This window comes from Trichechus manatus, unplaced genomic scaffold (assembly GCF_000243295.1).
Source record: "Trichechus manatus latirostris isolate Lorelei unplaced genomic scaffold, TriManLat1.0 scaffold00091, whole genome shotgun sequence".
NCBI classification, from domain to species: Eukaryota; Metazoa; Chordata; class Mammalia; order Sirenia; family Trichechidae; genus Trichechus; species Trichechus manatus.
Window position 1 is genome coordinate 6,344,361 of NW_004444027.1, and position 12,971 is coordinate 6,357,331.

Sequence of the window (12,971 nt, forward strand, 5' to 3'; positions counted from 1 at the left end):
GTGGGTAAAATCTTTCAAATTACACACAGAGTATATATCAGAAGACATTTTTCCATAAGGTAATGCTTTATTGCTCAAAACATTAAGCATCATATTCACAAAAATCTACTCTGGGCAAAACTCAGACCTAGATGCTTTGATGTTATAAAAGAAAGAAAGATGTGATCCTTGCTCTCAAATTAGAATAGAATACCCAAAAAGGACTGATGAAAGTCTTTCCGTGTCCAATACTCCAGGAGAAACAGAATATATGGCCCCTCAAAAAATCTGTCATCTGAATGTAAAATTCTACCTAATCCATCAAAAAATTATGCTTGAACATGATCAAGAGCTAGAAAAGAATCTCAAAAAAAGAAAAAAAACTGAGAACAACTAAGTGGTATGGACAGCAAGATTTCATGAGGTTTTCCCCCTACATTTCATTATGCTTATTGCATTATACAAAAAAGACATTGTGATCTTGAATATACACATGAAGCAAGTGATAAACAATTCTACACAGCGTTCTATTAGCAAGTTGAAAACAACAATGGTATAGGTAAAATGAGCACCTAACTTATTAGGGGGAGGTTTAAGAGTGGTTATAGACTTAAAGGTGAAAAAAACACTTTGGGGACAGTAATCAGGAAAGACTTCTCAGAAATATGTTAAACAGATTTGAAGACTGAGAGTGGAGAGAATGAATTGGCAGGGTAGGAGAGGGTAAAAGAGGCGGACAGTATATTCCTAGTGAATAAAGGATGCATATGCACAAAAGCAGAGAATTAAAAGGAACTAAGTTCTACTTGAGCGAGCCTAGACTGAGGAGAATATAGATCGGGATGTTCAGGCAAACCCACTGTTATTTAACAACACTGATATCAGTGTTATTTAATAAAATAAAATAAAGCAATTTTATTCACTGATGTCCATACCCCCTTCACTCAATTAATGGCAACCTCACCTTTCTGTTGGCATCGAGGCTGGAGGCTGGAATCTGTAGGGTAACTTTATATTCTGTTCTTTTATCCAGTTCTTCTGCAATGTAACTAGCTTCTCTCACCAAGAGATTGGCTTTAACAATTTGTTCCCTCAACCTCATCAGGCTATTATTCAGTGTTGCTTCTCTTTGTTAGAAAAGAGGAGATGGGAGTGGGGAGGAGATAACATACAAAGCAGCACATCAGAATATTACATAGTACATATTATGATAATGCCAAAATGCAAACCAAGTTTTAAAATTACATTTTGTACACAGGGAACATACTACTGGCACTGACCCACACACACACTTGTATCTGGGCTACATTATAAGCACTGGCATACATTTGTATAACAAACCAGCCTTCTCAAACCAGTGCTTCTCAAACTTGATTGTGAATACAAACCTGGAGATTTTTAATCAGTAGGTCTTGGGGATGGGGTAAAGGGACGAGCATCAGAGATTCTGCACTTCTATCAATCTCCAGGTCATAGAGATGCTATCTGTCGATGCACCAAACTCTGAATAGCAAGGGGCTAGTTATGTAAAATCTGTAGCCATGGAATAAAACATTTCAGTGCACTGCTAGTTAGCCCATATAGAGATCAAACTTGCAATCTGAACCTTATTAGCACCATGCTTTACCTACCTGACTGAGCTAATCAGTCCAGATAACCAATTTTTTTTCCTTTTTTAAAAAAGCATCTACCCAAGCTTCAGAACCTACAGCATAATACAATGATAAAGTATAACTTCTAAGTATAAATACTTATTTAAATTCAAAAGCCGTACAAACTGAAAACAGGCTAGCACCAAACATAGGCAGTTTTGAATAAATCAACAAAAACTGACAGGGAAAAAGAAAAAGATAATGCCAAGCAGTTCTTGGCTGCAATACTCTTTTAATATATTATTTTACAAAGTAATGTCTCAATTTTTCCATTCTGTATTTTATCAAGATGGGTTAAAGGTGATGAATATATGCTATATATGTAATAAGCCCCCATGTACCACCTACCTCTCCTCAGCCCACTGTCTTAAGCGTTGTTGAGCGCTGGGTGAGTGGAAAGAGAACTTGTCCACGCTACTACGATAGTTTTGTTTTTCAGGAGACAGCCTTCTTCGTAGCTGCTCCAATTCATGTTCATACATGAGCCTCTGGCGTTCTAATGCAGATCGTTTTTCTTCTTCGTGCTGTTGTTCCAGGCTGTTCAATATTGACTGCATTGGATCTAAAAGAGTTTTTTAAAAAAGGTAAACACTAAAACGTAGTATTATTCAAATGTTGCTCTATATTGTTATGTTGGTTAAAAGCCTGAAAAAAAAATATCTGATTTCTAAAATTTTTAATATGAAATTGGGGAAATATAAATATGGACTGAATATTAGAGAATATTAGGGGATTATTATTAACTTTATTAGGTGTGATAATGCTTATGTAGAAGATAATGCTTATGCAATGCTTATGTAGAAGAATGTCCTTATTCTTGTAAGATGCATGCCGAAGTATTTAGAGGTGAAATATATAATATCTGCAACGTATTTTCAAATCAGCAAAAGAACAAATATATAGAAATAGATAAAACAAACAGATATGTTAACAATTGTTGAATCTAAGTGGTATTAACATTTTTGTATGTTTAAAATTTTTCATATTAAAATCAGAATAAAATAACAACATAAAGAACTCCATACTACATCAAAGGTGTTTAACGTATCAAAAAAATTTAAGCCAGCTTATACTTTTCATAATGACAAGGGCTTAAAATTTGCAACAAAGTTTGAAGTCATATTCCTTGGAGAAAATATGGGGGAATAAGAAATCGGGTAACGGCCACATAAACAACATAAACCAATAACAAACGGAAACGAAAATTGAACTAGATTACACTAAGGTCACATACATTCATTTATTTCATTAATTCCACAAACATTTACTAAGGAACTAATGTGTTCCAGGCATCATTCTAGATTCTAAGTAAATAATAAAGACTAAGATATACTCTCAGTCCTTAAAAACTTACAGTCCAATTCCAAAGGAATTACTTGGCTAGTTCAAAAATATACATGCATGAAATATACATAAAATCAGGGTGCAAGCTTCTGTCTACTTGTCCATATCTTATTCGAAAACATTTTTACGTAAGTAGAACTTAATGTTCCAAACTACCAAGAAATAAAAAGAACAATGTTGTCCAAAAGAGAGTATCTGGTTAATATCCTATGAAATCAGTGTAGAAATTGGTCAAATGGTTTTAACCATAGATTTTTGTATTCAAGTACCATCCTAATTAATATCACAAGATTCTTAAAAACAATGAGAATAAACTAGTTCTTCTCATATTTTTATGTGTTCTAAGTTGGTTATATTCTAAATTATCTCCCATATAGAAAAAGTAGGTCTATTCAATGTTCTACCTATAACCTAAGATATGGCAGATGTTTCAGAAATACATTATAATAATAATAAGCAAGTGGCAGTCGAGTTTAAAAACTGGGAAATTCTATCAACTAAAACAAGGCTTGCAAGGATTTGATTACATATCAAGGCAGAAAGAATAAAAGATTTTATAAATGTAATAAATTACTAACGCCAAGGATACAAAAGAAGAGTATGGAGAACAGAAATAGAAAGACTCCCTTTCTTACTAACATTTAAAAGGTCTCATTCTTCAACATTTTAACACTCTACCAATTTTAAAAGATTCTAAAATGCACAACAGATATGCTCACCGTTATTCCCAAGAGCCTTCATGGTAACTTCCATCTGTGCATATTCATAATTGAAGTTAATTTCACTGGACACCTCACTGGAGGAATCTCCATCTATATCCAGCTGCTCAGAACTGTTATCGTTCTTCATAGAGTTGTCGTGTTCCTCATCCTCTCTTTCTGCTTTCTTTTTCTTTTTAGGCAAATTGAGTCTTGGGCAAAAAAGAAGAAAGAATATTCTTTTTTAAATAAAGATAAATATTTATTCATTCCATTCATGAAATATTGGTATTTGCTAGGTGCCAAAGGGGATACCATGTAAGTACAAGACAATTACTATACTCAGGAAGTTTATACTCTAGTAGAAACAATGAAATACATACATAAACAAGGCCACATACACAACTGTTACAAGCTAGGTGATAAGGAAAAGCTGAGGACCACTTCTGACTAGAATAATAATAAAGGAAGGTACAATAGAGGAGGAAACCAACTGAACTGAAACATACAGGACAAGCAGAAATTAGGGCCTTAGGGCAGATAGAACAGCTTAAGAAAAGATATGGAAATAGAAAAGCTCATATTCTTTGCTTGGAGAAATTAAGAGTAGAATAAATAGGAAATACATAACATTTGTGTACCAAAGATTGTTAAAGGTAAAGCTGGAAAGATCAACTTAACCCAAATTATGAAGGTTTTGAATACTAAAGCAAGAAATTTACACTTGATTTAGTTTGGGAAGGAGAAAAAGTAGAACATTTTCTCTACACACTTTGTATCCCTCTAGCCTTTAAATAAAAATATCAGCTGATCTACAAGTAAAGGATTTCGCTTAGCTATGCGAAAAAGTCAGTTTGGTATCTGAAGTACAGTGACCAGGAAGAAGAATGGGCTGGGATTTTAATTTTATACAATAGCCAGCCTGACCATCCTGGCCAACACACCAATTTTGTTTGGGGGGGAAAAAAAAAATGTATGCAGTCCCAGGTAAGATATTTTCTTTCTCAGCCTACCTTGCAACTAAGAGGCAAATTCTGGCAAATGAGACATAATTGGAAGGCTGTTGGAGACTCTGGGAAGACCTCTGCTTTTTTAATCAAAAGGATAGTCAGAGCTAGTGCTACCACCTTTCTCCCTCTTTTTCTTCGTATCTGCCTAAATGTGGCTTTGATGGCTGGCTTGAAGTAGCCATCTTTAGACCATAAAAGAAATGTCAAGAAAATCACAAGACTTCAGCAATGACATTTTTGAGAAACTTAACCAATGCCGACAACTATCTCCCTTCAGATTTCTTGTTTTCTGAGAGAAATAAACTATCTGTTTAAGCTATTATAATCAAGCTTAACATTACTTGCAGCTGAAAGCACTCCTAAATGAATTACCAACCTTATTTTATGGATGAGGAAACCAAAGCCACTACTGCTTTTCAATAAAAAATAAATAAATAAAAAGATTAGCACATCAGGAAACAATGGAGAGAAAGATTAATTAAAGATTAATGAAGATTTTTTTGCCACATGGTGAAACAATCATCTTCCAATGGGAAATAAAAAAGAAAAAATATGTAAGCAAATTCATTATTCATCATAAGTGTATAATTCATACGTCCCTAGAGTTCAAACCATTTATATATATATGTACATGTATGTATATGTGGGTGTGTGTACATATATATGTATGTGTGTATATATATATATAAAGCGAAAAACCAAACCCATTGCTGTTGAGTTGATTTCAACTCATAGAAACACTAAAGGACATAGTAAAACTGTTCCATAGGGTTTACAAAGGGCGGCTGGTGGATTCAGACTGCTGACTTTTTGGTTAGCAGCTAAGCTCTTAACCACTGCGCCACCAGGGCAGTGGTTATATATATAAATTACCATATTTTTACACAAATAATGCATGCCTTATGCGTTTGTTTGCTGGCCGCATCCTCCCCCCATGAGACACCACCACAAGCACAGGCATGTCAATCCTCTTCCACAGGCTGTTGAAAAAAAAACCTGCATGCACACTTATGAAAATACCTTGCAGGGGGAGGGTGCGGATGGCAAACACAAAAGGAGGGCATTATTTGCATAAAAATACAGGGTGTGTGTGTGTGTGTGTGTGTGTGTGTGTGTGTGTGTGTGTGTGTGTGTGTGTATGTGTATATATATATAAAGTTTAAATAAATATACCTACATATATATATGCACACATATATATGAAATAAACTATATAGTAAATAAATATAAATACACAAAACAATGTAATTTTTATAACATTAAGTTTAATTTTTAATACATCTTCTATTTCACAGTATAATCTTCAATATTCACCCTATTTAAGAGCCACGAAAAATGCCATACCTGAAGAAGTGGTTGTTTCCCCATAATATTCTATCCCCGTGGTGTAGCTGTATAGGACTAGAGACACAGGAGCCATTTACAAATGTTCTGTTGGGAGAAGAGGTCAAGTACATGTAAATAATGATTATCTTATCTTCTGCATTAACTGTCCAATACTACAGAGATCTAGTGACTAGGAAAAACAAAAATGATCCATTCCCCAAAATAAAACCTGCTCTTGGTGAATTATTTTATATGTATTTACTTGTTTGCTGACTTACCTAAAGTGCTTATAGTAATAAAGCATAATAGATTATTATCCTCTATCTTTTCAAAGTTCTAAATTTGTTATACAGCTAGTCCCCAACTTACAAATGGGGTTCCCTTGCGACAACTCCATCATAAGTCAGTTCTGACGTAAGTCAAATACCTCTGTTTTCATTATTACTGCCTTTTATTATTGGTTTATTTATAGATCCGATCTTTATTTGTCTTTAGGGGTTGGAAACATTGCATATAAACTTACAGATATATTTTAACATTTATGTAATATAAGGAGCCCTGGTTGCACAGTGGTTAGAGCTCGGCTGCTAACCAAAAGGTTGGCAGCTGGAACCCACTAGCCGCTCCTTGGAAATCCTATGGGGCAGTTCTACCATGTCCTATAGGGTCACTATGAGTCAGAATCGACTTGACGGCAACAGGTAACGGGTTTATGTAGTACATATTACTAACGATAAGATGTACAAAAAAAAAACAAAACAGCCAGTCATAAGTGGGGTTCATCGTAACTCGAATACATTGTAAATCAGGGACCACCTATATAGCATATTTAGAGTGAGAATGGAACCATTACAGCCAGCAATAAAAAGATGGCAGTAGTATACAGTGTAATGAAAACAACTGTGTCCAATCTATATGCATAAAAATAGCCAAACAACCAACTAGACTCTAGAAATATCTACGATATCAGTAATGAGAAATGAGGTCTAGATTAAATTCTCCTTGTAACTTACTATAAACCAAAAATCAAACCCGTTGCCGTCGAGTCGACTGTGACTCATAGAGACCCTACAGGACAGAGAAAACTGTCGCATAGGGTAGACTGCTCATCTTGACAATGGAGTTCAATATTACAAATGATGGGTAGAAAGACATTAAGAAGGGAAAGAATTTGGAGGGGTAGGTAATAAAAAAATTATGCATATCACTATAAGACTGATATTCCTGGATTAACAGTTCAAATTCTTTAACTTGCTATTAAAGGCCCTACACAGGAACCCCCTCTGTCTCCTTGTTTCCCCCCTCTAGTTAACTCTAACTTCTGGGGAAAAAAATGGTTAATTTTCTGTACACTAAACATGATTGACTCTTTCTCCAAACCCTGTATCAGTTCTACAACCTGAAATACGGTTCTCATTCCTTGCCACCGCAGCAGCCTCATCCCCCTAATTTTACACATCTTTCAACGCTCAGTTTAGCTTCTACTTCCTCTGTAAAGCCTGCTGGTCGCTCCAGCCTACAGTACGCTATTTTCTTCAAATTCCTGTTATAGACTGAATTGTGTCCCCCGAAAATATCTGTCAACTTGGCTGGGCCATGATTCCCAGTATTGCGTGATTTTCACCATTTTGTCATCTGATGTGATTTTTCCTATGTGTTGCAAATCCTATTTCTATGATGTTAATGAGGTAGGATTAATGGCCGTCATGTTAATGCCGCAGGATTCAATCTACAAGATTAGGTTGTGTCTTAAACCAATCTCTTTTGAGATATAAAAGAGAGAAGCAAGCAGAGAGACAAGGGGACCTCATACCGCCAAGAAATAAGAGCCAGGAGAATAGTGCATCCTTTGGACCCAGGGTCCCTGCACTGAGAAGCTCCTAGAGCAAGGGAAGATTGAAGACAAGGACCTTCCTCCAGAGCTGACAGAGAGAAAAAGGCTTCCCCTAGAGCTGGCATGCTGAATTCAGACTTCTAGCCTCCTACACTGTGAGAGAATAAATTTCTTTTTGTTAAAGTCATTCACTTCTGGTATTTCTGTTATAATAGCACTAGACAGCTAAGACAACTCCTAGAGCGCTTACCTGGCTTTAGAGTGTTCATTTTTTATTTGTATACATACACACAAAATCTTACTCTATCTAGCTTTCACTCACTGTGTAGGTTTTTAAACACTAAAACTAATTGATTTTATATTCCTATAACTTGTGATTCAAAACACAAGCTCAGAAAACACATTTATGATTCATTTGTTAACAGCAGACATGCTAAAATTAGCAGATTTTAGCCTTTATGATCAAGAATTCCTTAAATATAATGAGGAGTTTAATTAAAGGCAAAAACATACAAAGACTTATTTTTAAAAGCCACAGCAGTGAAACCATGATAAGTAAAATCACGGATATAAGAGCAGTTCTCAAACTGTGGTCCATGAGGGGCCCCTAAGATATAAACTACTTTCATAATAACCATTAACAGGTTACTTGCCCTTTTTCACTGTGTTGACATTTGTACCAATGGTGCAAAAGCAATGGTGAGTAAAACTGCTGATGTTTGAGCATAAATCAAGGCAGTGACACCAAAAATTGCTAGTAGTCACGGGATTATTCACTCTCATGCACTCACAATTAAAAAGAAAAAAAGACAGTTGCACTTCTTTGATGAAGCAGTAAAAATTATTACTTTTATTATATCTTAACCCTAGAGTAGACATCGTTTTTAATATTTCATGTGACAAAGTGAGAACTACATAAAAAGTACATTTGTCACATACCAAATGTAAAAGCTATATACAAACTGGTTTTTCAGATTTGTATATTAGGCAGACATTTTCTTGACAATGAACACTGAGAGCCTGTTACTTCAAATAAAACAACCAACAGTTTATCTCTGTTACCAATGACAAAATTCAGCTTTGGAGTAAAAACTAAAATTTTGGTAAACCTCTGTCAATGTCCTCCAGCCAAAAACTATCAGGAACATACCTACAGGTGAACAAGTTAGGTTTATTACTTGTGTCAAGGGTAAAGACTCACCATGAGGAATCATGGTCTCTCAGTTAAGAAAGCATTAGAACTGGTAACACCCACTCCTCACTTATCAACATGATTAGGTTCCAAAGACCCGGTCATTGTGTGAAAATTGGCGTTACGAGAAAACAGAGGATGATCTCATCAGATCACAAAATGGAGGATGGCTACATCATTACATAACTGCCAAATTATATCATTACATAACTGCCAAATCAATGAGAATTGTGGTCCAGCCAAGTTGACACATAATTTTAACTATCACAGCCAGCGTTACTCTCCCCTCACACCTTACCGTTTGTTACTGCCAGACTTACGCCGTTAATGTGCAAAACAGTCGGATAACAAGACAGTCACTAAGTGAGGAGTAGGCATATAGGACTTGGGCTTTCGCTGGATGATATGGAAGAGGGTCTAAGGAAGAGGTGGTTCTCTATAGACTGGATACTGCCAGAAAATGGGTAATTAATAAATCTTATCTACAGGAAGGGAAGACAAGAACAAGGCTAAAGTTGTAATTGATGGAGAAGTAGTAATCAATAAAATGAGACCTGTTTACTATTTTTTTAACATTTTTTTATTACTACAGTTTAAATGAAGTTTACATTTCAAGTTAGTCTCCCATACAAAAATTTATATACACATTGTTATGTGACACTAATTGTTCTCCCTATACTGTGACACCACACTCCTCCTTTCCCCCCCGACTCCCTGTGTCCATTCAACCAGTTCCTAACTGTCTCTGCCTTTCCATCTCACCTCTGGACAGAAGCTGCCCCTTTAGTTTCTTGTATCCACTTGAGCTAAGAGGCACACTCCTCAAGAGTATCACTTTTTGTCCCACATTCCAGTCCAATCCCCGTCTGAACAGTTGACCTCGGAAACTGTTTTAGTTCTGGGCTGATAGAGAATCCAGGGGCCTTGGTTTCTGGGGTTCCTCCAGTCTCAGACCATTAAGTCTGGTCTTCTTACTAGAATTTGAGTTCTGCAACCTATCTTTCTCCTGCTCCTTTCTCTCTGTTGTGTTCCCTGTCAGGGCGGTCATTAGTGGTAGCTGGACACCATCTAGTTCATCTGGTCTCAGGCTGATGAAGTCTCTGGTTTATGTGGGCCTTTCTGTCTCTTGGGCTAATACCTTCCTTGTGTCTTTGGTGTTCTTCATTCTCCTTTACTCCAGGTGGCTGGGACCAATTGATGCATCTCAGATGGCCACTTGCAAGCTTTTAAGACCCCAGATGCCACTCACCAAAGTAGGATGCAGAACAGTTTCTAAATAAGCTTTGTTATGCCAACTGACCAAGATGTCCCCTGTAAGCATGGTCCCCAGACCCCTATCCCTGCTACTCTGTCCCTCAAAGTGTCTGACTGTACTCAGGAAACTTCTTAGCTTTGGTTTAGTCCAGTTGTGCTAACTTCCCCTATAGTGTGTGCTGTCCCTCTCTTCACCTAAGATCTTGTCTAATATCTGGTTAGTAAACAACCCTCACCCTCCCTCCCCACCCTCGTAACCATCAAAGAATGTTTTCTTCTGTGTTTAAACCTTTTCTTGAGTTCTTATAATAGGGGTCTTCTACAATATTTGTCCTTCTGTGACTGACTAAATTCACTCAGCATAAAGACCTCCAGATTCCTCCACGTTATGTTTCACAGCTTCGTCGTTGTTCTTTAACGCTGCATAGTATTCCATTCTGTGGATATACCATAATTTGTTTATCCATTCTTCCACTGATGGGCACCGAGGTTGTTTCCATCTATTTGCTATTGTGAACAGTGCTGCAATGAACATGGGTGTGCATATATCCATTTGTGTAATGGCTCTTATTTCTCTCGGATATATTCCAAGGAGCAGGATTGCTGGGTCATATAGTACCTCTACTTCTAGCTTTTCAAGGAAGCGCCAAATTGATTTCCAAAGTGGTTGTACCATTTTACATTCCCACCAACCGTGTATAAGTGTTCCAGTCTCTCCACAACCTCTCCAGCATTTATTATTTTGTGTTTTTCGGATTAATGCTAGCCTTGTTGGGGTGAGATGATATCTCATTGTAGTTCTGATCTGCATTTCTCTAATGGCTAATGATTGTGAGCACTTCTGCATGTGTCTGTTAGCCGCCTGAATATCTTCTTTGGCAAAGTGTCTGTTCATAGCCTTTGCCCATTTTTTAACTGCGTTATTTGCCTTTATGTTGTTGAGGTTTTGCAGTATCTCGTAGATTTTAGAGATTAGATGCTTATTGGATTTGTCACAGCCAAAAATTTTTTCCCAGTCTGTAGGATGTCTTTTGATTCCTTTGGTAAAGTTTTTTGATGAGCATAAGTGTTTGATTTTTAGGAACTCCCATTTATATAGTCTCTCTTCTGGTGCTTGTGCATTGTTACTTATGGTTCGTATTGTGTTTATGCAATGTATTAGGGCTCCTAGCATTGTCCTTATTTTTTCTTCCATGATCTTTATCGTTTTTTATTTTATATTTAAGTCTTTGATCCATTTTGAGTTAGTTTTTGTGCGTGGTGTGAGGTACGGGTCTTGTTTCAGTTTTTTGCAGATAGATATCCAGCTATGCCAGCACCATTTGTTAAAGAGACCGTCTTTTCCCCAATAAACAGACTTTGGACCTCTGACAAATATCAGCTGCTCATAGGTGGATGAATTTATGTCTGGATTCTCAATCCTGTTCCATTGGTCTACATATCTGTTGTTGTACCAGTAGGAGGCTGTTTTGACTACCGTGGCAGTATAACAGGTTCTAAAATCAGTTAGTGTGAGGCCTCCCACTTTGTTCTTCTTCTTCAGTAATGCTTTACTTATTCGGGGCCTCTTCCCTTTCCATATGAAGTTGGTGATTTGTTTCTCTATCTCATTAAAAAATGCTTGTGGAATTTGGATTGGGATTGCATTGTATCTGTAGATCACTTTGGGTAGAACTGACATTTTCACAATGTTGAGTCTATCTATCCATGAGCAAGGTATGTTTTTCCACTTATGCAGGTCTCTTTTGGTTTCTTGTAGTAGTGTCCTGTAGTTTTTACTGTATGTCTTTTACATCTCTGGTTAGGTTTATTCCTAAGTATTTTATCTTCTTGGGGGCTATTGCAAATGGTATTGATTTGATGATTTCCTCTTCGAGTTTCTCTTTGTTGGTGTAAAGGAATCCAACTGATTTCTCTGTTTATCTTGTATCCTGATACTTTGCTGAAATCTTCTATTAGTTCCAGGAGTTTTCTTGTGGATTCTTGGGGTTTTCTGTGTATAAGATCATACCATCTGCAAATAGAGATACATTGACTTCTTCCCTACCAATTTGGATGGCCTTTCTTTCATTTTCTAGCCTAACTGCTCTGGCTAGGACCTCCAGCACAATGTTGAATAAGAGTGGTGATAAAGGGCATCCTTGTCTGCTTCCCATTCTCAAGGTGAATGCTTTCAAAGTCTCTCCATTTAGGATGATGTTGGCTGTTGGCTTTGTATAAGTGCCCTTAATGATGTTGAAGAACTTCCCTTCTATTCCTATTTTGTTGAAAATTTTTATCATGAATGTGTGTTGGACTCTGTAAAATGCCTTTTCTGCATTGACTGATAAGATCATGTGGTCTTGTCTTTTGTTTTATTTATGTGATCAATTACACTGATTGCATACCTGGTATAAATCCCACTTAATCACGCTGAATTATTTTTTTGATATGTTGCTAAATTCTATTGGCTAGAATTTTGCTGAGGATTTTTGCGTGAATGTTCATGAGGAATACTGGGCTGTAATTTTCTTTTTTTGTGGTGTCTTTACCTGATTTTGGTATCAGGGTTATGCTGGCTTCATAGAATGACTTAGGGAGTATTCCATCCTTTTCTATGCTCTGAAATACCTTTAGTAGTAGTGGTGTTAACTCTTCTCTGAGAGTTTGGTAGAATTCTCCAGTGAAGCCATCCGGGCCAGG

General features: G+C 36.6%; 1 protein-coding gene across 1 annotated transcript in view; it reads right to left on the reverse strand.

The window, feature by feature from the left end:
- Nucleotides 1–12,971, reverse strand: part of KIF13B (kinesin family member 13B) — a 335,996-nt gene that overhangs the window by 122,845 nt on the left and 200,180 nt on the right. Inside the window, exons 15-18 of the mRNA XM_023736742.1 lie at nucleotides 6,028–6,114; nucleotides 3,695–3,885; nucleotides 1,980–2,193; nucleotides 944–1,106 (exon numbers count right to left, since the gene is read on the reverse strand). Coding sequence (XP_023592510.1) covers nucleotides 944–1,106; nucleotides 1,980–2,193; nucleotides 3,695–3,885; nucleotides 6,028–6,114 — 655 coding nt within the window. The remainder of the gene's footprint in view (nucleotides 1–943; nucleotides 1,107–1,979; nucleotides 2,194–3,694; nucleotides 3,886–6,027; nucleotides 6,115–12,971) is intronic.